Source organism: Pleurodeles waltl, chromosome 12 (assembly GCF_031143425.1).
Source record: "Pleurodeles waltl isolate 20211129_DDA chromosome 12, aPleWal1.hap1.20221129, whole genome shotgun sequence".
Taxonomy (NCBI): Eukaryota; Metazoa; Chordata; class Amphibia; order Caudata; family Salamandridae; genus Pleurodeles; species Pleurodeles waltl.
Window position 1 is genome coordinate 173,393,560 of NC_090451.1, and position 27,527 is coordinate 173,421,086.

The following is a 27,527-nucleotide window of genomic DNA, read 5'->3' on the forward strand; positions in this document are numbered from 1 at the left end:
CAAAGACCCGAGAAAGAAGGGGGAGCTGCTGGGCAGCCATCTATCTGCCTCCGTACTGCCTTCCTGGGGGAAGCAGTACAGGTCCCACTTTATAACTTACATTTGCACTGCTCTGTCCTAAGAAAAGTCGTAAATGAAACTTTTTCACTACCCTTACGCCCAACCAGAAAATCACTAACTTTTGAATCCTGAAGTGTCACTAATTGATGGGGTGTAATTGCCCCAATAGAACTGAATAACAAAACGGCTTGTAGGGCTTTATTACATAATTTTTAGCTTTTAACAACTGAAACGGCGGTCTCTAATGTGACCCATGCTTACCTTTTGTGTACATTTTACAGACATTTTATTTTATTTTATAGGTTTTGGTGTTCTTAGATGGTCATTGGCGGAGACTGTGACTGTTTTTCAAATTCTTCAACCAAGACTGATGTTCATTAGGTTCTTGCAAGAAGTCTAATTTGTCATGTGTTTGTCTTAAATAGGTTATTGGTGGGCTCTACCTTGGAAATATTAGAGGTGAGTTATATTTTTAATTTGCTTTATTTATTATGTTTTTTTAGAGTGTGACATAGCCCTGCAGCATCAGAGTAGTTTACAAACATGTTTAATGTAATTCGTAGGTGAATGTAATAACAATTGTTAAATGAGTGATATATGTACTGCACACAAAATGACAATCAAGCAGTATATACATTTAATCAAGAATCCAATTCTCTTCGGTTGGAGGAGACAGGTAGGAACTATTTTTAGGAGAAGGGCGTGGCAAATAGAGAAAGGATTTGAGTTCTTGTTTGAATGTGCCAAAGGAGAAGATGATATGGATGGATGGCAGAATGTTGTACCAGGTCACTGTACCACAACCAAAGAACGACTATTTTAATCTATGTTTTTAAAACTGGGGTTTCCAGCAGGAGAGTGAACTGCATAGTTGCCGGGATCCTTCAGGATTCGTACATTTATTTGTATGGTAGTAAGAAATGTGTGGACAAGGGAAGCAAGTCAGAAAGCGTCTCTGCCCTTAACATATCACCAGCGAAGAGCACGCAGGAGGGAGATGTGTTGAGAGTGACCTTTCCCAGAGATCAGGCATGTTGCAGACTGCAAGGGTACCTTTAGTGGATTAAGGTACATTTTGTGAATGACTGAAAGTATTGATTCCCTAGCTTACAATTCCAATGGGACCAGAGCTTAGGTCACAAACATGAGATCTAGATCTATAAAAAGCTGTTTGAACCTGTAACCTAAGTCAATCTGGAGATGAGTACTGCTGCCTAAGGAGTTAATGCTTCTAAATGTATGATCGTGAGTTAAGAATGAAGCCCAGGGATTGACGTTGCCGATCAGTGACAAATACCACTCTATGGAGTTGGCTGAGAGGACTGATTCCTGAATTAGGGAGTGGCAAGCCTAAGAAGAGATGAGGTGAAACTCTTTTTGATGGCATAGAGTTTGGGGTGATGGGCAGTCAACCAGGTTTGGATGTTCCCAAGTGTTTTGGGGACCTGGATGATGTGCTTCAAAGTGATGACCGTCAGGTACAGCTGTGTAAAAGTCACATACCAAAGGTATGATAAGCCAGATTCTTTGATAATGTTGCCCAGAGGTTTGAGGTGGAGGCTGAATAGTGCTGGAGAAACGATTAACTCTTGAGAGAGCCTCTGGAGCACAGTGGATGGCCTGATGCAGGAACTGCCTAGTTTGATGACTTGAGATTAGTTAGTTGAGTATGAAAAAAACCTTTTTAAATTGTTTTTAATGTATTAATTCATTGAGCAGTGGTATCATAGGCAATGACTGAGACAGTCCGCCACTAACATAGTAGCTTTACCTAATTACATAAATAGAGTTATAAACACATCAGTAATATTGAAAAAGTAAAGAGTAGGCAGCATAAGATATACTTGGGGGAAAAAAGAAAAAAAAAGCGAATCAATAGAGAAAAATGTATATGCGTTCATAGCCCCCTCACACCCAAGCCGAATCGACGTACACAGTTTTAACACTTAAAACAGAATTAAAGTACATACGGAAAACTAGAAAGTGCATTGCTCAAACCATAAATATAATCTCACTTGGTATTCACCTTAAATTGGAAGATAAAAACTGCAACGGGTCTAGATCATCAGGGTCTGAGAGCATTAAAAAACAACATTAAAGAGAGTAAAGTGCAGAAGTGTATAATGTCAATCGATTTGGCCTTTGTGTATATCCTGAAAAGATACCAGACATGCCTGGCCTCCCCAGGATCAGGCCAGTTGGAACAATAGCAGCAAACAAAGAATAATGGTATTTAAGTGCAGGGAGGATTAGTTACTCTGACGGTGCAAATTCCGGCAGAGTGATAAAGTGCATGAGTGTGTTATTTCAGTTTCTATGACTATCATTATTGCCATTACTCATGGCCTACAACCACTCCCTGTGGTGCGCAGCCAGGCATGAAGTGCCTTACTATTCAAGTACCTAAATAAAGGATGCCAGATATCTGCATAACGCTTTAAAGCATCAATTTGCCAGGCATATGCTTCCTCAGAAGTCGAGGATCTCCTAAGCTTATCTAGCCAGCCTTTCACTGTAGATAGCTTCGAGGTCCACCAGTATTGTAAGATCAGAGATCGAGCGACCGATGAGGAGGTGAATAGAAAACGTTGCACATGCAACTTACCCTTCTAAGTAGCGGGGGACACCCCAAATAAGACCAATAAATCCTTAGGTAAAATCGTGGTCTGCAAACATTCGCTAAGAGTTGAAGATACATCCTGACAAAAACAGGTCAACTTAGGATAGAGATAAAAGATGTGCAACTCCTTTTCCTGCTGCATGCATCTAAAGCAGTGGTTCCCAACCTGAGGGCCGGGGACCCCTGTGGGTCACGAAGCCTCGTCAGGGGGTCCGCGACTACTTAGAAAATGTAATAATATTAGGTTCCAACTATCAGTAATGACTCAGTAGGGGTCCCCGGATTCCAATATTGATTCAGTGGGGGTCCCCGGGCTTTGATAAAATGAGGGTCCACAGAAGTCAAAAGGTTGGGAACCACTGATCTCTAAAGCACTGATTTGGGATACTGGGGAACATTTTATGAATTGCAGATGGAGTATAATAGGCCAACCAGCTCAAGAGAAAGTCCATGCTTTTAAAATATCCAACCATGGAGACATTCTCCTATTCGTCAGGAGACATCCGACACCCAAGAACTTATGCAAGTTTGTCTAAAAAGTTATTAATCAGGGGTAGACCCACGCCATTCGATAACGCTCTATAGCAATTACCAATCCCCAACAGCCTCATACAGAGAAGCAATTTTATGAAGGCCTGACTAGATTCGCTCATCTCCTACAGTTACTTGCAAGAAACCTTGAAATCTGCAGGAAGCAATGTGAGAAGCTGTGACAGTCTGACCCCAGACCTGTCCGGTTTGCAGCAGATATCCAATAAAAAGTCCCTTAGCATTTTTTTTTTTTTTTTGTGGTTTTGTATAACTTGAGCTCGACCCGGAGGTATTGGAATGCTTTACATGAGCACCGTTACTTTACACAAGGAAACATTCATTTTCGGGAGGCATGAGGAGATTAAGTGAGTTGCCCACAATCGCAGGATGTTGAGGCAATGCTGAGACTCCAACCTGCTTCTGCAGCTGCAAAGTCAGCAGCTATGGCCATTGCGCCACAACCTCCACATGTCCATGGATATTTCACACCCTGAGAAATAGGAATATCTAATCCGAAGGATGAGCACTCACTCATGACAAGATGGTGGTTGCCTTTTGCTATAAAAGTGTTTCAAAGCAGCTGCTGTGTTGACTAGTACTATAGATCTTGTCCGCTTCGGTAAACTTGACATTTTTAGAAGCGCAGGAAGATCAATTCTGGTTTTGTGGGCCATCCTAGAAAGTAGAAATTTTTTAAATCCATGAGACTCCGCCCCCTACGGTCTATTGTGTCCAGCCATGATGCCTAGTAATAAGAAAATAAATCTGGGAGACCCAGCCCACCTTGGTCCTTATCTAATTGTAGGATAAGATATTTGACTCGCAAAGTCCTGCCATTCCAGGCAAAGTTAATAATAAGAGAATCTAGCTCCCTAAAAAATCCTTTGATTTTCATGGAGAGATTTGAGAATAGAAAAAGAAATAAAGGCCAAATGAACATCTTGACCAAAGTGGCTCGCCCGATTGAGGTCAATGGGAGAGTCGTCCATCTTGCCAACAGGGTTTTGACTTTAGCTAACATTGCTTTATAATTAAGGAAAAAGAGATCCGAGTACTGATTTGACTACTTGAAAGTAGATGGCCTTCACTAATTGAATTAAAAAACTCTGTCAAAAAAGGAAGCGGCTCCTTCGAAACTGCTTTGTTAAACTCGGTTGGAAAGACATTGTGACTGCAGACTTTGGCATTAGGTATGTTCTGCAAAGCTGTCATCACCTCCTACTCCGAGATGCTAGTAGTTAAGTTTGTCTGTTGAGCTCAGTCAAGTTGTGCTAGCCTAATTAGGCACACACATCTTGATGCACACTTCTATGGTGATGGAGAAATAATTGTGCAGTATCTCCGTCCTCAGACAAGACAAGATTTGAAGCAGGGTTTAGGATCTTAGTACTACATTACAAATTTTGTTTAACTCACTGAGACCAGGCAAGGAACCTACCGATAAACTGGCTGTCCTCATGCAGCTTCTGTTGAAAGGACCTTGAGCTGTTGATTTCCTCCAGCATAAAGAAGTCCCTCATATTCTGTTTTCCAATATAAGCTGCTCTTCTTTCTCACCCAACTCCCCCTGCAAGGTTTGAGGGCCTTGGATGATATCATTTTACCCACTGGGTTGCTAGGGCAGGCCATATCCTCAACTGCCTCAACAGCGTTAACTCATGGCTTGGCAGATTTTATACTAATGTAGAAGCTTTTTATCTTCAAGAAACACTGGCTGAGGAGACTGAATGTCCCCCTCACTGACAGCTTGGGTTAGTTTGTTCACACTGACATGTCCCATCTTTTCACTAGCCTACCCTGAGCTGCAGGGTGTACTTATTGTGGTTCCTGGTCACGCCCAGTGAAGACCAGTGCGCCTACAGTATAATTGTATGGGCCTGGAGGTTCCAATGCGACCTGTCTCTGATTATCAGCCTAATCAGGGAGTTCTTTTACTACAACTATTAGCTGTAGATGAGATCTTCCGGACTTCCTACAGTCTGCAACCCTGCCCATAACCCTAATCAAGTGGATTGCCCCAATTACAAATCATTTGGTTAATGGCTAAGATTAGGAAAAATCCTTCTGTAAATCTGTCACATCACCACCCTATACAAGATGGGCTAGTTACCCAGACTCGAGCCTGGAACCTTAAACACACATTATCTGCTGGAAGGAACATGTTTATTAGGGATATGTGTACAATTTTCTTGATTTCATTCAAGCAAAGTAGAGCACGTGATTACCCTTTGGCTACTTGGTGCTAAGAATGATATTGGTCAGCAGTAGTGATGGGTTGTTACTGGAAAATTCTGCCCTTCGTAGGTTTCTTCCATAAGTAATGAAATGATTGTGCTTGAATGGTCAGTGGTAGAGAAATCCGCAAATAGTAGTGAAAATCCTGATTACTGATTCTGTTTTCATCTAATTCTAGGCACTTCAAAGAAGTGAATTTGCCAGATTATCTCTCTATTTGTGATGGTAGGAAATAGTTTTTCAGATAGGGATGGATGGGGACCAGTTTGCTAGAGTGCACAGTGGGACTACCACACTCCCAATCAGTTCTTCCACTGGAAGCCGGCTGAGTCACTTCTGCTAATAAAGTACCATTATGTCTCTAGTGAAGTTTTATTAACAAACCTCCACATTTTCAACTATCTATGGCTTTGAGCTGATTTATTTTGACAGCCATGAAAAGGAACATTGAAGTGGCATAGTTATGAGGACACAAATGCCTTTTGGTGGAAATGAGGGGAAATCTTCTTTAAAAAGATAATTTGCCAAAAGCAGACCGTAACCCCATAGTTTAGCTAGATATTATTGAGAGATCTTGTAAATTTCAAATCCCAGGTGAGGGACACACATTGTGTTCTATTAACAACTGAATGAACTCTCCCTCCCACCGATTATCTTTAACATGGTCTTGTGGGTCAGACACTGATCTCCACCCTTGCACTGCTGACATACTGACTGTGGGGGTAAGTTATTGTATAAACCCTGAAATACTGAAAGGTCACAGGTAAGACCTTTGTAATATTATGAACCAGGCCACACCATGTTTTTTTATTGTGCACAACTGTCTGTCAACAGATTCAGAAGACAAAGAAACTCTTGCCAAGAATGGAGTCACCCACATTTTATCTGTGCACAACAACGCTGAACCTCGACTGGAGGTGAGTTTGAGAATACAGCCTGCACGCCTTTCGGAGAATGCACTCGAAAACATTAGAAACTGAACAAAAAGATCGAAAAATAGTAGCTGTCTTTCACATGTTTGATGGTGGTTCTGTTTATTTTTGTGCTGTAGTTTTTTAATATCCAAATGAAAAGCACACACGTAACATGCTCAGGTTTGAGTACCCATATGCATGTTTGCAAGGGGCTACAAACGTACATTTTATTAAATAGGACCCAAATAAAATCACAAAAAAAATAAAAGATGAAACTTTATGAAATTGCCAACAAACATTAAATATATATTCACACAACATAGATGCACATGCAGAGAAATAAATACACTGAAATACTTTCGACTTGGAATCCGATTACAGTTTGTACGGAATAGGATGGGGTATTTGCCACGGGAAACGCCCTGAAGGCCGACTCCGGAACAACGAAGTTGTGGCCAACGAAAGCAGAACTACGCTTTCCTTAACTACGACTTCGTTGTTTTGTGCCTTAACCACACATGTGCTGAACAACGCACATGTGTGGTTAAGGCACAAACAATGGAATCGGCTGACGAGGACGAGGTGACGACTCAGGTAAGTGGGGCGGGGGTTGGGAGAGTTGGGGTTTTAATTTTAGGGGCGGGGTGGGGGGTTCGGGCTTTTTCATTTTTATGGGCGGGGTGGGGGGGTCGGGGTTTTAGTTTTATGGGTGGGGGTTGGGGTATTTTCAGTTTTAGGGGCGAGGGTGGGGGGTCGGGGTTTTAGTTTTAGGGGTGGAGGGTCGGGGTATTTTCCGTTTTAGGGGCGGGGTTGGGGTTTTAGTTTTAGGGATGGGGTGGGGGGTCAGGGTATTTTCAGTTTTAGGGGCGGGGTGGGGGGGGTAGGGGTTTTAGTTTTTGGGGCGGGTGGGGGGTTGGGGTTTTAGTTGTGGGGTGGGGGTTCGGGGTATTTTTAGTTTTTGGGGTGGGGGTTGGGGTTGTTTTGGGGTGGGGGTTGGGGTGGTTTTAGGGGTGGGTTGGGGGGTCGGGTAAGTTTGGGGTGGGGGTTTAGGTTTAGGGGCAGGGTGGGGGGCTCGGACTAGTTTTAGGGGTGGGGGTTCGGGTACTTTAGGCTTCAGGGATGGGGTGGGGGTTTTAGGTTTTGGGGGTAGGGTCGGGGTCGCAGTAATTTTAAGGAGGAGGTGGGGTTGGGGTAGTTTTAGGGGCAAGGGTGGGGGGGTTAGTATGGTTTTGGGGGGGTCACAGTAATTTTTAGGGGTGGGGGTGGGGGGCCAGGGGTGACGCATGCAGGAACAATGCATGCCTATCACTAATGCCTTTACCAGGAATGCCTTTACAACGAAAAGTCCTTGTTAACGCATTTGTGGTAAAGGCATTAATGGTAACAACGAGGTCGTTGTTCCGAACTCGTTGTTTAGGCATTCGTTGTTTAGGCATTCGTTGTTCCGGCATTCGTTGTTCCGGCATTCGTTGTTCCGGCATTCGTTGTTCCGGCATTCGTTGTTCCGGCATTCGTTGTTCCGGCATTCGTTGTTCCGGCATTCGTTGTTCCGGCATTCGTTGTTCCGGCATTCGTTGTTCAGGCATTCGTTGTTCAGGCATTCGTTGTTCAGGCATTCGTTGTTCAGGCATTCGTTGTTCCGGCAGGCGTCGTTCCAGCATTCGTTGTTCCGGCAGGCGTCGTTCCGACATACATTCATTTGCCACACTTCAATGCAAGTAACTCTGGGTGAAGAGTTACTAGGTGCGGTAAATACCTAGTATTCTAGGACTTCAGCTTGGAAATAAAACATAAGATGCAGTACTGGTATTTAAAAAAACTAATTATGCATGTTTTGACTTTATTATGGGCATTTTCCCCCAGTAAATGAAGGGAGATTTGTCCTGCCAGAGAAACTGCTAGTATGTGATAATTATGCCCCAATTCATGATTCTGATTCCTGTGCAAACTCCTGTTTGAACAGGGTTCCGAGTGCAGCCCTGAACGTGCCATCAGACGCTCAGATGGCACTTTATCTAAAGTTTACCTAAAGTTTCATGTAATGGATACATTTACAAGCCAGATTCCTTAAACATGTTACTACTAAACAAAATACAAAACAAGTTATTTCAGTTTGGTTTCACTGATTTTGTTGCCAGGTAGTTGATGTTCTCTTTGAACTACTGTCATTCCAGAATTGTTCTACCACTATACATATCTAGTGGTATTATTGTTTTAAATACACTGCCACAGTGGGGATTTCTTTGAGCTATGACAACTTTCCACTGAAAGTTATAGTCAACCTTGGTTTATCAATTAAACTGCCGGGTCTTGATTAATCGGTGACACACCAGATCTTGCAAGGTTGGTTGAACGTTTAATGGCAGCTAGTTCCATAACATAGTCTAAAAAGGAGAAGGGTGTCTCCCCAGCACAAACTATGTTGAAGCATGATGCAACTCAAAGTATGTTCTAGGAAGGCCATAGTGCATACACAGAGACATACTGATGGGACTTCACAGTCAAAAATGCAAGCATCATCACCAGCAGGCTGTTTGAGTAACACCCAGACATTTGTAGTTGCAAATTATATGTAAGGAGAGGATATATGATGTATAGCTGCATTGTGGATACACTGCAAGTGTTTGTTCAGGTAATTTGCCTTCCTGCACCAAGCACCTGCTGTTTCCATTGCACATCTTCTATAGCCTTTGCTTATACATATAGAGCCAAGCCGGTTAAGAGGCAAAAAATGCAATTTTAAAGGGTATTTGGGTGATACCGAACATACTGAAGAGGTTACAACAATTTGCTACGCCGAAGGAAGCTGACCAGGATGAACCATCTGTCCGTGCAGAGGAAACAAAAAGGTTCATAGATTCAGGCCTGAACTAGGGGTCCGGAGCCTGTCTCTGTCCAGGTGACCAGCACTCCAACTTTATTGACATTTAATCCCAGCCTTTTTATTATCATGCAGTTACAGATGGTGCTGAATCTCTCTCTTAGGATTAATGCTGTTGAATCCCAATCTACTAGAATTCATTTAGGTGTCAACAGAATCAGTAGTTAAAGAGGATTTCAAAAGATGCAACTAGCAACTCTAGGATGAGGCCATAGAGATTCAACAAAAATGGGGTATGCAGCAAGCCTCAGTGTGTGCTACAATAAGGAAGTCTTTCATCTGAAATAAAATCAGTGCAAAACATTTATAATGGTCCAAAAAAGTGTTTTAAGTCAACCTACTTCAGGTGATGTGACAGTGAACATGGCTGAATGTCTAACAGGATCGATGCTCAGGCAGGCGCCGCCTGTTTTCTGCCACAGCTTATCCATATTCTGCCCCTCTTCCTGGTTGAACCCATGCTTGAAAAGGGTCCAGTTGCTTCCTTGCAGGTCCTCTTGTGTCTTTTCATGCTAGACTTTTTTACTGGATAACGTGTGTAAAATTAAAGTGTTTAATGATTTCTTTAATGGCCATATTAAACGCATAGGTATTTAATAAATCTTAATAAGCTTGGGATTTATCTTCCTTTTTGCAAACATAAAATAGACATTCAAAGTGTGAAAGCAATAATAGGTAAGCATGTTACCATCAAAAGACAACATGCATATGTTTACAAAACAATAAGTAAAAAAATACTCTGCTTAAAAATAAAAAAGAAGCTGTTTTCTGTAGTTGAGAGGTGACCTCCACCATAGAACTGGCAGATCTATATTTTGGTCTTTATAAAACTTTTTAGGCGGGTGAAGATCCCACAGGGTAAATAGTGTTACGTTTGTGAGCTTTGTGTGGGAAAGGTAGCCAGGGAGGCAGTATTGCTTTAAAAAAAAAAAAAAAAAAGTGTAGGACAGTGTAATTGTTTTTCAGATCTCCCCAGATGTTTTCGCCTGGATTTGCTGGAAGTATCGCTCTGTACTACGAGGTTGCTAAACACCTCACAGAACATGCGTATGACACGTAATTGACTAACTTTAAATAGCTTATATGATTGTTTACAAGGCCACAGTAAAAATGTTAAACAACTGCACAAGTTGCATACAAGTCAAGTATTGCTTGTGGCCTGCAGGGTAGACGTGCACTGCTAAGATGGGGCATTTTAAAACATAGCATCATTGCCTGGTATGGGTGAAAGCTGCAGAAGGCCCAGGTCAAGTCACACCTTTATGACCTGTTGAAAAGCCTGCTTCTAACATTAGCTATGCCAACTGCAAAAAGTGTGTTGGAGTTCATAAGGCCTAGGTGCATAATGTATATAAACGGGACCTGTGAAATACAACACTGGTGTGCTTTCTCACAGCACGGGCTGAAGCAGGCTCTCACTTTTGCAAAAGCCTGTTAGAGGATAACATCCCACACTATCGTACCTAGAAGATACGTCTTTCTAACATACTTTGGTAAAACTAGGTTTTAAGTCAAATGGCACAAAGTTTACTTTTAGAAAAAAAGCCCTCCCCCATCCCCCCCTCCCCCCCCTTGCCTGAACTATATGGCAGCAAATAAAGTGGGCCTTCAAGACTCCCTCTTCCGGCAGTGACAGGAACTGTGTTTCTCCAGTGCAGCATTGACCAGATGAGGTGTCTATGGCCCTTATCTGGTGCAGCTGCTTCTCTGGAGGTTACCTGGTCAGAAGACAGGGTTGTCACGGGATCTTCGATCATTTGATGAATGCGAGCGAAGGGGACAGAGTGGGTACCAAACGGCTACAAGAAGCACAGAAACTGTGCCTGTTGTCTATTTTATGTGAAGGCAGCAACATAATTTGAGTTTGATCTGGTCTCCGCCAGGCTGATTTCACTCCTTGGGGTGTCAGGGGACCAGTTCCCATTTGTACTGCCTCTTCACAGGTGGAGAAGAGAAACTCCCCCTTCTTCCTCCGTGGGACTGCTGGGGGGAGAGCAGTAGGAGAGCTCTAGCAGCTGAAATGATGCTTTCCCAACTTGGAAACTTCTGCAACAGGGCATTTTGAAGTTACATCAGCCAGACCGCAAGAGAACTGCTGAAAATATGGGAAGGATCCAGTGTGAGACCTTAAGAGGGATGTGGTAAAGGTTCTTTACCGACCACTGCACAGTTACTACTAAATCCTGGGGCTGTCACCGCCTTCAGCTGGAAGCACCACTGGACTTGGAAGAAGACAAGCAGGAGGAAAGGCCTGCTGCTATCTGCTTGAGAGAAGACTGGGGCCTCGGATTCTGCTTTGGAGTGTGTCCAAAATGTGTTATTGCTTGTCAGGGCTCAGACCAGCGGCCCTGATATAGTGCCAGAGAAATGAAGGACAAATAAAAGCATATTCGCCGAAGACCCACGTGACCGATTGGGACTGAGTTTGTGTTGGTGCTTGACTGAAGAGAGTGGTTGAGCCTGGGTCCCACTGGTACATGTGCCCTGGCACCCTAGAAGCTGTCCATAGCAGTCTATAAACTTTAGGTGTGATGAGATGGAAAATAGGCTAAATAAAAACTTCTCAGGTTGCCGAATGTTTTTCAGCATCAGAAAGATAAGGAAAGGGAGCCAAAATTATCTGACAAGGATGCAACTTCATGCGAGCAGGATTTCTTGGTTTACCCAACTTTTCACAGCGAGATTGGAAGCTCCAGCAGTACCACAAAATCAAGTATTTAACATCATTAAGCAATGCCTAGCAGCTGCTTTGATCCTTGCCCCACATCGGCGATTTTGAGCTGCAAAAAGGTGACTAGGTCCAAATCCTGATCAAGTGTAGGCAAAGGTAGTCAAGTGATTCCAACATTGAGTATAGGATAGTTACAAGAAAATGGAAAGTATGTTTGTAAATGACGGAACTCTGCCATCTACTGGCCAAAATTATGTTAATGGCTAATTAAAATTACGTTTTCATAGAAATTTGATGGGATGGACATAAAATGAAAACAATAGGGACCTGAAATTAATTATATGCATCTCCTAAAATTAATGTAGAAGTCAAATGTTAAATATTTCAAATCGGTCCCACTCGGATCTTTTGACACATAAAATTACACATTTCAGCAGGATCTCTAAGCTAGTCTACCGGGGGGAAACCAATCTTCAAAACGCGATTTTTACAAAGCAGAAAATTTACGACGCATTTACCACCCACGTTTTTACCACGCATCCATTCAAGGTGTAGGTATCGGGGTTTGGGTGGTCTCCACCCAAAACGATAAATATATAAACATATATTTGAACTTACCTTACTAATACCTTAGCTAGACAAATAATGCGTGATAATGGCATGCAAGGTCAAATCAAATACGTGCTAAAAAATAAGCGGTAAATAATGTCTTGTTCCGTCATACAACCGTTTATAGAGCATCCAACCTTGCCCTGCTGGAGAATTTTGACTTCTATCTGGGAGACTAAGTCCAAAAGTGAAGTATTGACGGGGCTGTACTGTTAAGCTTTACTTGGCTCATCCTACATCACAGTCAGCCTGAAACGTCACCAAGGCTCAAGGATGCAATATGCTTTTCTTTTAAAGAAAAAATGATAACTTTTGAACCTCTTTACCTCTGTGTGCTATTCGGTGTCATTTTAATTCCTAAATTAATATTATTTTCTACATTTTTGGAATATTTCTATATAATTTGTTTACGTAAATACAATTTCTCCGAGAGAATCCTGTCTTTCGGAGTCACGTTTACCAGGGTAAGCCAGGATACCGCATTGAAATATGCTTTTTGCCTCTTTGGGTGCTTAACTGTGTGGGAGCTCAATGTTTCGGGCCTCCCTCGCCCCCCATTTAATGACCTGTGTTCCTCACACCCATGATCAGGAATGTCCCTGTTAGAATAAATACAACACTGACAGCCTCTGCATTCTAAGACATCATTGACTACTTTAATGGCTTACATAATATGCTGTGAGCAAATAAGTTCAGTGAAAATGTTTTTGAATTGTTAATCTAAGCTGCAGATATGCATGCTGCCACCAAGTATTTGCAACATGTTACATGAATAAACATACTTAAATTTTGTACTTGCATATTGTAAATTGTGATTACACATGGAGAGAGGAAGAGGGAGGAGGGGGGATAACTATGGAGGAACACTCCGTACTTAGCTCCCTATAATTCAAAGTACACACGAAAGTACGGGGTTCTCTAGAAGCGGACGTCGCGGATATTAGCGTAGTCCTAGGTTGTATGTATTCCTATTTGGAAGGGTAAAGTCAGTGGAATGTCAGTTGGAAATTACCGAGTGGAACAGCGAGGGGTGGGAAGAAGGGAATTTCCTTTTACGGACTAGGTGGTCTCACACACTATATAGTGTCATGCTTCATCATTTGACCACCTAGACCCACCCAGGTAGGACAGTGCCACCTGGGCGGACTCAACCTCACTGTTAAAGGAACAGGAGGGAGTGCGTAAATAAACTTGTTTCTGGAAAGATCGGGATCCAGCTAATCTACTGAAAAACTAAAAACACCTAAGCAGACACCTGTGAAGAGCAACAAATTTAATGGTGGTGTCTGTCTGGTGTAGTTAAAAAGGGGGGTTGGGACACCTCTGTGAGGACAAGGACTCACAGGGTCACCTAACTAATTACTAGCCAACATGTTTCTGCCCTCAAAAGTGAGCCAATGAAGGTCTCGGGGCATTCGTCAGGGCCTAGGATCCCTACGTCTCACGTTGGAGGAAAATACTCTATGGGGAAATCAAAGAGTGAGAAAATGAAAAAAGAATGATCTACATTACCCAAGGAATTACCTTGAGGCGGCCTATGGGGAGAAAAACAATTAATTAGCACTCTGGTGGCACACAGCACTGCAAAACCAACCAACTACACACGTGTCAAGGGGATGCATTCATGCACGAAACACATATGTTCAAAAAAGGTAAAATACATGCGTGGAGTGACTGAGTGGGTATATCTACACAAGTGGACAGTCCTATCACTGCAGGGAATTATAGTTCTTACCCTTTTCTTAGAGGCAGCTAGCCTCTGGTATCCAGGAGGGGGAGTGTCCCCTTATAGTCACACACTAAGGGATAGAGATGAACATAAAGACGAAGTGAGGAGAGGAACAGAAGTAGGCAGAATAGATACAGAGGGAGCAATAGGGGGGGGGAAAGCAAGTTCCCATTAGGAACCCACTATTGCTGGTAGAAAAATACTGGTTAAGAGAAACCGAAGTGACTATAGACAAAAAAAGTAAGATTAAAAGCAATAAGGGCTTATCTGTGTTGCCTGTGATCCGGTATGCCACTCACTACATCAAAGGGGACGCTCGCCGTGCGCCTACTTCGTCCTCTCCTTGGACCGCTTGTGACAAGTGGCTGAGGGAGAACGGTCTATTTATGGCTGTAAGAAATTCCAGGTGCGCCCTGTTAGCGCGTAAATTGGAGTTCAATTAATGTTAATCACCGCCGCGGGCCTCTTTGCGTTACTAGCCTCGATATGATTGCCGTAATGGCGGGCGCACCGGCCAAGCCGGGGCGCCGGCATGAATGTGATCGAGTGCAAAGGCGGGCCTCTTTAGGTTGATGGCGCGATGTGCTTTGCCGCACCCGCGGGCGCCCCAGCAGTGCTGGGGCGCCGGCATGAATGCGGGCGAGTGCAAGGGTGGGGCCCGAGCCGGAAGATTCCGGCCCGAGCGCCACCAGCGGAAGGCTCGCGTTTACAGTGGCCGCTGGAAAATGTAGTTCCCAGCGGTCCCGTAGCCCAAAGGGCTAAGAAAGAAAGAAAAAACGAGGAAAACGAGGGAAAGGATAAAGAAAAGGAAGGAGAGGGGGGGGGGAAAAAAGAGGGGGGGGAACGAAAGAAAGGGAGGAGGGAGAAGGGATATTGTAGAAGAAATGCAACCGGGGGGGGGGGGAAGGGGAAGAAAAAGATAGAGCAGAAGCGGACGGAAGGGAGGACTCATAAATTAGTCAGAGAAATCATTTATTGAGTGTGAACCAAGGGATCTCATCATTAAGACCATTGGTGTCCGTGTGTAATCTCCAGACCCAACGTTGTTCGGTCTGGAGCAATCTCTGTGTCATATTGGAGGACGATGGAGATAGTTGCTCAATGACCGTCCAGTGTAAGTCATCTGCCGAATGTTTTTCCAGAAGGAAGTGGTTAGTCAATTTAGTAGCCTCTCGTTTACAACGGATCGTACTCCTATGTTCACAGATTCTCGTGGCGACCTTTCTAGATGTCATTCCCACGTATTTAAGGTTACAGGGGCATCTAATCAAATATATCACGTTTTTGCTGTTACAGTTGGTTAGGGATCTTTGAGCCCATGGAGTCTTAAGGTCTAGGTCTATTGTGGTTGACTTTTTGGTGAAACAGCAGACACTGCAGTTGCCACATGGGTAGTGTCCTCTTGGTGGTGGGAGGCCCCATAGTGTGGTTAGTGTCGTCAGGGAATTGTTTTTTTCTTCTTTGGGTCTTGTGTGGACAACCATGTCCCGTATGTTTGTGGCTCTTTTAAACGCATGTAGTGGCTGCTGAAAAGGTAAACCACCAGATATAAGGATTTTCCACTCATCATTGATGATTTTCTGAATCTTATTGGATAGTGGATTAAAGGTAGTCACACACACAATTTGTTCAGTGTCAGACGTCCTAGTGCGTGGTTGTAGTAGTTGGTCCCTATTATTATTCCCCGCTCTTTTGTATGCTCTCTTCACCAGATGTGTGGGATAATCCTTGGTTTGCAGCTTACTAACCAATTTCTCAGCGTGTTTGCGGTAGTTTGTGAGGGTGGAACAATTCCGTCGTAGACGTAAGAATTGACCAACAGGGAGATTCTCCCTCAGGGACCTTGGGTGGAAGCTTTTGAATTGGAGCAGGTTATTCCGATCTGTGGGTTTATAATAGACCTCTGTGGCTAGAGCCCCATTGCTTTCATAGATTGATAGGTCAAGAAATGCTAGTTGGTTGTCACCTATGGTCATGGTGAAGTTCAGGAAAGGGTTAGCTGTATTTAACCAATTTACAAAATTCATCGCCTCATCTCTAGTTCCTGTCCAGACCAATAGAATGTCATCTATATATCGTTTCCAGAGTTTAATCTGCTGGGAAAACGGGTTGTCATCGTGGTTGACTACCTGTCTCTCAAAGTGATCAACATAGAGACATGCTAGGCTAGGTGCGAAAGTGCTACCCATAGATGTACCCTGTATTTGCAGGAAAAAGTTATCCTCAAACTTGAAGTAGTTCCTTGTGAGAGCCAAATGTGCCAAGTCAAGTATGAAGTCAGGCGGTGTACGTGACTCTCCTCTATTGGCTTCCAAAAGGTCGCTAATGACCTGCAGAGTGGCCTCCTGGGGAATGTTGGTGTATAGGGATTCTACATCCAGGGTGATCAACAGTTCTCTAGTTGTGTCAAAAGCCACAGAGTCTAATAAGACTAACACATCCGTCGTGTCTTTTAGGTAAGTAGGAATTCTTCTGACCAATGGCTGAAGGAAGAAATCCACAAATTGAGACAGGGGTTCTAGAACCGATCCGATCCCGGATACAATAGGTCTCCCTGGTGGGGGAATTTTCCCTTTATGCATTTTAGGGAGAATATAAAAGTAGGGAATCCTAACCCTAGGATCCTACTTACCTAAAAGACACGACGGATGTGTTAGTCTTATTAGACTCTGTGGCTTTTGACACAACTAGAGAACTGTTGATCACCCTGGATGTAGAATCCCTATACACCAACATTCCCCAGGAGGCCACTCTGCAGGTCATTAGCGACCTTTTGGAAGCCAATAGAGGAGAGTCACGTACACCGCCTGACTTCATACTTGACTTGGCACATTTGGCTCTCACAAGGAACTACTTCAAGTTTGAGGATAACTTTTTCCTGCAAATACAGGGTACATCTATGGGTAGCACTTTCGCACCTAGCCTAGCATGTCTCTATGTTGATCACTTTGAGAGACAGGTAGTCAACCACGATGACAACCCGTTTTCCCAGCAGATTAAACTCTGGAAACGATATATAGATGACATTCTATTGGTCTGGACAGGAACTAGAGATGAGGCGATGAATTTTGTAAATTGGTTAAATACAGCTAACCCTTTCCTGAACTTCACCATGACCATAGGTGACAACCAACTAGCATTTCTTGACCTATCAATCTATGAAAGCAATGGGGCTCTAGCCACAGAGGTCTATTATAAACCCACAGATCGGAATAACCTGCTCCAATTCAAAAGCTTCCACCCAAGGTCCCTGAGGGAGAATCTCCCTGTTGGTCAATTCTTACGTCTACGACGGAATTGTTCCACCCTCACAAACTACCGCAAACACGCTGAGAAATTGGTTAGTAAGCTGCAAACCAAGGATTATCCCACACATCTGGTGAAGAGAGCATACAAAAGAGCGGGGAATAATAATAGGGACCAACTACTACAACCACGCACTAGGACGTCTGACACTGAACAAATTGTGTGTGTGACTACCTTTAATCCACTATCCAATAAGATTCAGAAAATCATCAATGATGAGTGGAAAATCCTTATATCTGGTGGTTTACCTTTTCAGCAGCCACTACATGCGTTTAAAAGAGCCACAAACATACGGGACATGGTTGTCCACACAAGACCCAAAGAAGAAAAAAACAATTCCCTGACGACACTAACCACACTATGGGGCCTCCCACCACCAAGAGGACACTACCCATGTGGCAACTGCAGTGTCTGCTGTTTCACCAAAAAGTCAACCACAATAGACCTAGACCTTAAGACTCCATGGGCTCAAAGATCCCTAACCAACTGTAACAGCAAAAACGTGATATATTTGATTAGATGCCCCTGTAACCTTAAATACGTGGGAATGACATCTAGAAAGGTCGCCACGAGAATCTGTGAACATAGGAGTACGATCCGTTGTAAACGAGAGGCTACTAAATTGACTAACCACTTCCTTCTGGAAAAACATTCGGCAGATGACTTACACTGGACGGTCATTGAGCAACTATCTCCATCGTCCTCCAATATGACACAGAGATTGCTCCAGACCGAACAACGTTGGGTCTGGAGATTACACACGGACACCAATGGTCTTAATGATGAGATCCCTTGGTTCACACTCAATAAATGATTTCTCTGACTAATTTATGAGTCCTCCCTTCCGTCCGCTTCTGCTCTATCTTTTTCTTCCCCTTCCCCCCCCCCCCCGGTTGCATTTCTTCTACAATATCCCTTCTCCCTCCTCCCTTTCTTTCGTTCCCCCCCCTCTTTTCCCCCCCCCCCTCTCCTTCCTTTTCTTTATCCTTTCCCTCGTTTTCCTCGTTTTTTCTTTCTTTCTTAGCCCTTTGGGCTACGGGACCGCTGGGAACTACATTTCCCAGCGGCCACTGTAAACGCGAGCCTTCCGCTGGTGGCGCTCGGGCCGGAATCTTCCGGCTCGGGCCCCACCCTTGCACTCGCCCGCATTCATGCCGGCGCCCCAGCACTGCTGGGGCGCCCGCGGGTGCGGCAAAGCACATCGCGCCATCAACCTAAAGAGGCCCGCCTTTGCACTCGATCACATTCATGCCGGCGCCCCGGCTTGGCCGGTGCGCCCGCCATTACGGCAATCATATCGAGGCTAGTAACGCAAAGAGGCCCGCGGCGGTGATTAACATTAATTGAACTCCAATTTACGCGCTAACAGGGCGCACCTGGAATTTCTTACAGCCATAAATAGACCGTTCTCCCTCAGCCACTTGTCACAAGCGGTCCAAGGAGAGGACGAAGTAGGCGCACGGCGAGCGTCCCCTTTGATGTAGTGAGTGGCATACCGGATCACAGGCAACACAGATAAGCCCTTATTGCTTTTAATCTTACTTTTTTTGTCTATAGTCACTTCGGTTTCTCTTAACCAGTATTTTTCTACCAGCAATAGTGGGTTCCTAATGGGAACTTGCTTTTCCCCCCCCTATTGCTCCCTCTGTATCTATTCTGCCTACTTCTGTTCCTCTCCTCACTTCGTCTTTATGTTCATCTCTATCCCTTAGTGTGTGACTATAAGGGGACACTCCCCCTCCTGGATACCAGAGGCTAGCTGCCTCTAAGAAAAGGGTAAGAACTATAATTCCCTGCAGTGATAGGACTGTCCACTTGTGTAGATATACCCACTCAGTCACTCCACGCATGTATTTTACCTTTTTTGAACATATGTGTTTCGTGCATGAATGCATCCCCTTGACACGTGTGTAGTTGGTTGGTTTTGCAGTGCTGTGTGCCACCAGAGTGCTAATTAATTGTTTTTCTCCCCATAGGCCGCCTCAAGGTAATTCCTTGGGTAATGTAGATCATTCTTTTTTCATTTTCTCACTCTTTGATTTCCCCATAGAGTATTTTCCTCCAACGTGAGACGTAGGGATCCTAGGCCCTGACGAATGCCCCGAGACCTTCATTGGCTCACTTTTGAGGGCAGAAACATGTTGGCTAGTAATTAGTTAGGTGACCCTGTGAGTCCTTGTCCTCACAGAGGTGTCCCAACCCCCCTTTTTAACTACACCAGACAGACACCACCATTAAATTTGTTGCTCTTCACAGGTGTCTGCTTAGGTGTTTTTAGTTTTTCAGTAGATTAGCTGGATCCCGATCTTTCCAGAAACAAGTTTATTTACGCACTCCCTCCTGTTCCTTTAACAGTGAGGTTGAGTCCGCCCAGGTGGCACTGTCCTACCTGGGTGGGTCTAGGTGGTCAAATGATGAAGCATGACACTATATAGTGTGTGAGACCACCTAGTCCGTAAAAGGAAATTCCCTTCTTCCCACCCCTCGCTGTTCCACTCGGTAATTTCCAACTGACATTCCACTGACTTTACCCTTCCAAATAGGAATACATACAACCTAGGACTACGCTAATATCCGCGACGTCCGCTTCTAGAGAACCCCGTACTTTCGTGTGTACTATTGTAAATTGTGAACAAAAGTAGACATCTGTGTTGCCTTGATAATCTTTGGCGCTGGTGATTTACTTTACATATCGAGAAAACTACTCCAAATGCTAATTTGTACTTTGGTCTGTTTGATGGATGAACTGGAATGCGGCCTTTTAACCATCACCTTTTTCGTGCCTATGCAGCCTTCTGTCCTCAGTTAGTGAAAGCAACATCCAAACTAAAACCAATGGAGCAAATAATTGTCGCTGCCCCTCCTTTAGAGTCTCCTGCGTGCCAGACACCACTTAAAACTAGGTACAGCAAGAAATAAGAGACCACAGTACACCGTTTTGAAGTAAAGAATAACAAACGATACCCATGTGTCTACTCGAGGTCTATAAATTACTTATACTTTAATTTGAGGAGCTTCATCCCGATATAATTAATTTCGGGTCCCTAATGTTTTCATTTGGGGTTAATCCCATCAACAATCCACTAAAAAACGTAAAACCGTAATTTTAATTAGCCGTTAACATCATTATGGCCAGTAGATGGCAGAGTTGCATCATCTATAAACGTATTGTCCCTGTTCTTGAAACTATCTTATATTTGTTAATTACATACATATACATTTCATAAGTAAATGCATGTAATTAAAGCGGGAGACATCGGTTCCACCCGTTTTATTACCTCTCAATTCTCCCTTGTTATATTATGTACTTGTTTGCTAATACTTCTTAAAATGTGTTTCATTTATTTATGTTAAGGCGATTAAAAAAAACACAATTGTCAATAAAAAGTGTAAATGAGTTGAAAGATTTGCTTTACATATCGAAACTCTGAGCCATTATTTAGCGATTAAAAAACAGCAATTACCATATCTATATTCCATTGGCCTGGCAATGCACAGCTATATTGTACGTAAAGTATTCGGAAAAGTAAGAGTTTAATTTAGAGTTCACAATCAAAGCAAAAATATGATGGGCCCTCTTGAAAAATGCCATTTACAAACATGCGGCATAGTTCACCGGGGTGCTCTTTACCAGCGATTAATCCGGTAGGGCGCATTTTATCGCACCTTTTAAATGCAGTGCAGCAGGGAATCGGAATAAAAACAAAAAGTGCGATAATGATCGCCTGTTACTAGTTATTTGACCTTTAAAATGGGGCCTAACATGCGGGGTTTGGTGCTTTGTGCACCAAAGTGCACATGTATCGGCATTTTACTCCTCTGAAACTGCGAGACGTGGCAACTACCACAAAACGTGTACTTTCGAATGCAAGCAACTGCCAGGCTACTGGGTTATGGCACAGGGACAGGGGCGGTCAGAGGTTCCTTGCAGGGAAGCCTATACAGGTGCTTGAACAAAGTACCGACTTGCATGACCGCATCAGTATGTGATCATCTCTCCATCCACTGGTTTCATAGTAAAAACACAACTGTCATTGGAGTGCAGTGCAGATCCTTGTGCCGCCGGGCCCACTGCCACGTCACCTGCTGCAGTATTGATAGCTATGCCACTGCACCATACCATAGTCACTGCAGGCCACATGCACACTACTTCCTCCGGGTCTCCATTTTTCAGAAAAAAGCCCATGGTTTGCAAGAATCTATATGTGCTGGTCAACACTCGCCCATCTACTGCAGCCATTCCGTACGGAATGTGGGAGGACATTTGGGGGCATATTTATACTCTGTTTGCGCCGGAATTGCGTTGTTTTTTTTGACGCAATTCTGACGCAAAACTAACTCCTTATTTATACTTTGGCGTTAGACGCGTCTAGCACCAAAGTCCATGGAGTTTACGTCATTTTTTAGCGTGGACACCTACTTTGCGTTAATGATATGCAAGGTAGGCGTTCCCGTCTAAAAAATTGACTCCGAGGCATGTGCGCCATATTTACACTCCCGGGCAAAATTCGCGCCCGGGAGTGGGAGGGTAAAAAAAAATGACTTACGGCCGCTTTTGCGCCGTTTTTTATCGCCTGGTCAGGGCAGGCGTTAAGGGACCTGTGGGCTCGGAAGGAGCCCAGAGGCGCCCTCTCATGCCCCCAGGGACCCCCCCTGTCACCCTTGCCCACCCCAGGAGGACGCCTAAGGATGGAGGGACCCATCCCAGGGACATTAAGTTAAGTTCAGATAAGTGTTTTTTTATTTATTTTTTTGTGGCATAGGGGGGCCTGATTTGTGCTCCCCTACATGCCACTATGCCCAATGACCATGCCCAGGGGACAGAAGTCCCCTGGGCATGGCCATTGGGCAAGGGGGCATGACTCCTGTCTTTGCTAAGACAGGAGTCATTTCAATGGGGGTTGGGAGTCGAAAAAAATGGCGCAAATCGGGTTGAGGCGAAAAATTTGCCTCAGCCTGACTTTCCCCATTTTTTGGCGCCCAAGCTCCATATCCCCCTACGTCGGCGCTGCCTGGTGTACGTCGTTTTTTTTCACGCACACCAGGCAGCGCCGGCGGCTAACGCCGGCTAACGTCATTGAATAAATACGGCGCCCGCATGGTGCTTCAGAATGGCGTTAGCCGGCGCTAATTTTTTTGACGCAAAACTGCATTAGCGCAGTTTTGCGTCAAAAAGTATAAATATGGCCCTTGATATTTTTTAGTTAGAACATTTGCAGCGCATTCTTGGTAAGAACATCTACTGAGATTCGCGCTAGTCATACTATCCTAGGCTAGCCTTGGCGTTTAGCTTCCAGAACTATCCGAGTTTGGTAGATTTCATTGGGTGCCAGCTGAGCCTGGGCCCAAATACCACAGCAACTCGCAGCCCGACTAGCAAAATAAATTCAAATCAAAGCTTTTGCTGTTTTAACAGTGAGTTTCTGGGTATTTAGTTTCCCAGTCATAGGCCCATTCTCCTCAGCTGGGTATCGTTTTTATTAACAGTAGTGTATGAACGCTTGGTAGTAGACCTCTATCAGTTCTCACTTATTAACAGTGCTTATTTGAGCTGGCGGTGGCCTCCACCCTTTATGTTTAGGGGCTGCCACTTATTTTTGCATCAGACATTTACCAAGAGGAAGAAAGGGAGAAACACACAAAACAGGAAGATGGAGTGGGGAAAGATGGAAAATAATGACACAAAGGGAGAAAGTAGGAACCTGAAAGATTGAGCTAAAGGGGCAGAGAGTGTCTGGTAGTAAATTAGAGGCATTAGGTGGATGTAGGGCTATGTAGACATTATATTCAGTGCGCCAACATTTAATTGCACTTGGCACCATCTTCTGAGCAGAGCTTAGGTCATCATTACTCATTCTTTACAAATTATGCATATTATAGAACGATCCCACACAGAAATTAGGAAATTCTGTGATTTCACCCAAAGTTTGATGTTTGCAGGGAATTCTTGGAAAAGAAAACAGTGAGGTGAAAGGAAGAGACATCATCCTGGAAATGTCTCGGCTTGTTAGGCTGTCACAGGTGCTATCCAACCTCAGGGATGGATACAGCAGCTGTCCACATTCCAAAATAATGCCTTTTGGAGTTTTTCTGGCCATTTTCCGTCCCGGGCCAAAGCTCCACCCACATAAGTGGGTTGCTGTTATTGTCACAAGACGTGTAAAAATCCTGTGTGGCTGAATTTTTACTATTTGCCACTTTATCTGTAACTTCCTGTCACATAAATGTGGGGAATTTATGACTTATAAGCTTATTTTTATGGGTGTGCAGGGAGCTCTGTTCCGCTGGCGGAGCTAACATAGTTTTTGGAACTCCGCGCTCCGACTGGAGCGTGGAGCAAGTCCAAAAACTCTGCTAGCCCCGCCAGCGGAGCGGTACTTACCCGGTGCGTGCTGCAGCCCAGTATGGGCTGCACCGTGCAAGCACAGACCGTCTGCCCTTGGGATGTGCCACCCATAACTGGGCTGCAGCGCACACCAGAGCACTGTGGAAGGTAGCCACTGTTGGGGGAGACTCGTTTCTGTTAGGCGACGAGGGGAGGAGGACCCCTGAGAAGACCCAGGTAAGTCCTTGTCTCTTCTATCGTTGTTTGTGCACACTGGTGCACAAACAAGGACTGAATGGGAGCTTTCGCTGCCTGCGGCCCTGGCCTGATTTCAGGCCAGGGCCATAGACCGTGAAAGCTGCTGTTTCAGGCCTCTTGTGCACCGGTCTGTCCAGTGTGCACTGCACATGGGGCAGGCTGGTGCACAACAGGCCAGACAGCTTTCGCTGCCTATGGCCCTGGCCTGAATTCAGACCAGGGCCATGGGCAGTGAAAGAAAGCTACAGTTTCAGGCCTCTTATGCACCGGCCTGCCCAGTGTGCACTGCAAGAGGCCTGAAATGGCAACTTTCACTGCCTATGGCCCTCCTGAATGCGTCCGATCTCGGAAGTGCTAAGCTGGGTCAGACCTGGCTGAATTCCATGGAGTTGGACTCCGTGAACTCCGCCCAGACCTACTTATGGTCTTCTGGGTACCAAAAACTTGCAGGGTCTATGCTAGTCACTCCACCCTAGACTCTCCCATAGTTTCTAGTTTTCAGAAATGGGTAGGTTTTATTTGGGTAAAGGCAATCACCACCACAACAGCATACCTTATACAAGCATCATTTCCTTTCTTCACATAGTCACATTCCTACTCCTCTTGAGTTAAATGATCTACATGTTAAGTGATGTTGAGGAAGTCTGGTGCTAAAACATATGTAAGCAGAAGAGGAAAAGAGCGTGGCCATGGGTATTTAAAGACTTGAAGTGCTGTAGGCTGTAATTTCTGCCAGGCGTGTGACTGCAGTCAAACGTGGGTGATTTCTTATGCCACCCATTCAAAAGAAACACAGCATAGTTGCACACTGTGTAGCATTCTGCCTTTATTACAGATGTGGTGGAATGCAAACTACAAATCTTGTGTTACATTTAGTGGCATTCCGTGTGCTCTTTCAGATGTATGTCTACCCTTCCAAAGACTTTCAAAGAAGGAAAGGGGGTGGTTGAACATATGTCCACACTTTGTAAGGCTAAGGGTAGTCCTCGTGAATACGGTTTGTTCTGAAATGTATGCCAGAAAGAAGGCATACTTCAAAGTGTAACTGCTGTTTTTGATTGCAGTTTTACCTTTCTGAATGAGGCCCATTTATTTTTTAATTAAGACATTTTTAAACTCAGAATCAATCAATGGTTTACAGGGGCAAAAAGGACAAAATGTTTTTGACAGAATGTTGAAGAAACTTTTTAAATTAAAAACATTCTCGTTGGCTGGTAGATGGCAGCAGTTTCCAGGAGAAACATCCACAGCTTCCTATTTGTTGTATCCATTTTTAGGTGTGAGCACAAAGCGCTCCGTCCCTCTTTTAATCTCTCTTTAGGGGGATTTTAACCACGCCCAGGTTATGTCATTCACTTTCATTGGTTCATGGGCTTGCCTTTTAAAATCTGCTTGTTTTAATTCGTGAAAGGCATGCATACGTCATGCCTTTTCCGGTGTTTAGCCCTCCTCGAGAGCACTAGTAAACTACTGGAAACATATGAGGCTCCATGTTTTCCGTATGGTTTCTGGACTACTTTTTCTCTTTATTTCGCAGCACGATTGTGCTAGTTTTTTTTTTATTTTTCATTTAATGTGGCAAGAAAAGTCCGGGTTTACAACGCTAATAGCTTGAACTCAACGTAATGCGAGATTCGTTGCATTGCAAATGCTTGTTTTTTCAGATACTACAATTAAGATTTGTTTTCATTCGTAGTAGCCTCTGGTGTTGCTCTGTAGCCCATGGGTTCATTCCTCCACTCCCCCGTCCTTATCATATCTCCTTTGTGCAGCTTTGTAGCTCACATCCCTCGTGAGATTTTTGTGCAGATTACAGGTTACCGTTGATTCAAAGTTGGTGGAACTTAATCTTTCGTTCTTTAGAGGCCAATTGATTAGTACCAAAGAGCAGGGCAAGTGGGAGAGGGAGAATGATACATAGTACATGTAACGCTTCGAAGGCCTGTATCCCTAAGTGCTGTGTAAACACTAACTTGTAAGTATAGTGCGTGCTGTAATTTCAGTGGTGTCTGGGGTGAATCAATGAGGCATCCAACACATTTTGCATTTAGTATGCTGCTGACTACTACTGCATGTTAACGGCATCGGATCAAGCGATGGTGTCAGGATTTGCAGGTCTTGGTCAAGAGAGTCTAAAGACAATCCACCCCACTCCAACAGAATGTAGCTCCACCCATGTGTGATTACACATGAACGAGAAGACCAGTGGTGGCTGCCGCAATCTCAAGGGGAGGGGCCAAGTATAGGGAGGGAGAGAAGAAAATAACAACAAAAAAATACATACCTCTTTCTGCTGCCTCCGTCACTTGCCATCTCAATCCTTTTCCCTCGATGGTGTTGTGTCCCAGCAGTTCCTGGGACACCAGCACAGGCTCCCCACGCAATCCTGGTGCTGCTCTTATGCTATGCATAGCATGAGGGCAGTGTCAGGACTGGTTTGAGTGGCTTGGTCTGCCACTCCGACAGTGCACTGGAGTCTGTGCAGTTTCTCCAACCGGGCTGTGCAACACGGCCGGGTTGGAGGAGCCTAAGTGGCATTGTCAGTTTGGCCAGCCTAAGACGGCCGGCCAAACTGACATGCACTGACTCCACACCTCCTCCCAAACTGACATGCACTGACTCCACTCCTCCTCCCAAACTGACATGCACTGACTCCACTCCTCCTCCCAAACTGACATGCACTCACTCCACTCCTCCTCCCAAACTGACATGCACTCACTCCACTCCTCCAAAACTGACATGCACTGACTCCACTCCTCCCCTTCCCCCTACCATAGACCAGCCCACTCCTCCCTGCACATGCTGGCTGAGCCAGCAGCTTAAAAACAAAAAAATATTAAAATATCGTTTGATTTTTCAGCTTCTTGGTCAGTCGGTGGAAAGGAGCCGCCCCTGGACAAGAACAATCCCGGGAAGAGAAGGGGAATGGGAGTAGAAGAGCGGAGAGACAACAGGAGTATTCTGATGTCAACAGACAGACCCATGTACTTCATGGGATTCACAATAGTATTTTCAAAGGTGGATTCCAAATGTACGCTAAAGCATGAAAAACAAACAAGGTTTTACAATGCGACCTAAACATTGGGATTATTTTAGAGCAAAAGGTACTGGTGGGAGTGCTTACTGGCCTTGGAATGGCAGGCCGCAGGGAACCTAAAGTACAGTCAAACGAAGCTGGTAATATCAGCGGTGGATTCCAGGATAAAAGGAATCCTGGAAGTCAGGGAGGAGGCGGGAGAAGAAGCACATTACCCAATACCAGTTTGTAATCCAGAGGCAAGTCAGAGTTCAGGGAAGAAATTTAGGGAAACGAAAAAGTAAACAAAACAACAAAGGTGAGCGAGGCAATAAGGTTGAACAAATTGAGCCGATCGAGAGAATACAACTC

The 27,527-nt window shown here is 44.4% G+C and overlaps 1 protein-coding gene across 4 annotated transcripts in view; it reads left to right on the forward strand.

Moving 5' to 3' along the window:
- Positions 1-27,527, forward strand: part of LOC138268113 (dual specificity protein phosphatase 22-A-like) — a 210,092-nt gene that overhangs the window by 11,787 nt on the left and 170,778 nt on the right. For all 4 annotated transcript variants that reach the window (XM_069217501.1, XM_069217499.1, XM_069217503.1 and 1 more), the window contains exons 2-3: positions 486-519; positions 6,281-6,363. In XM_069217501.1, the coding sequence (XP_069073602.1) occupies positions 6,311-6,363 (53 nt within the window). In that variant the 5' untranslated portion in view covers positions 486-519; positions 6,281-6,310. The remainder of the gene's footprint in view (positions 1-485; positions 520-6,280; positions 6,364-27,527) is intronic.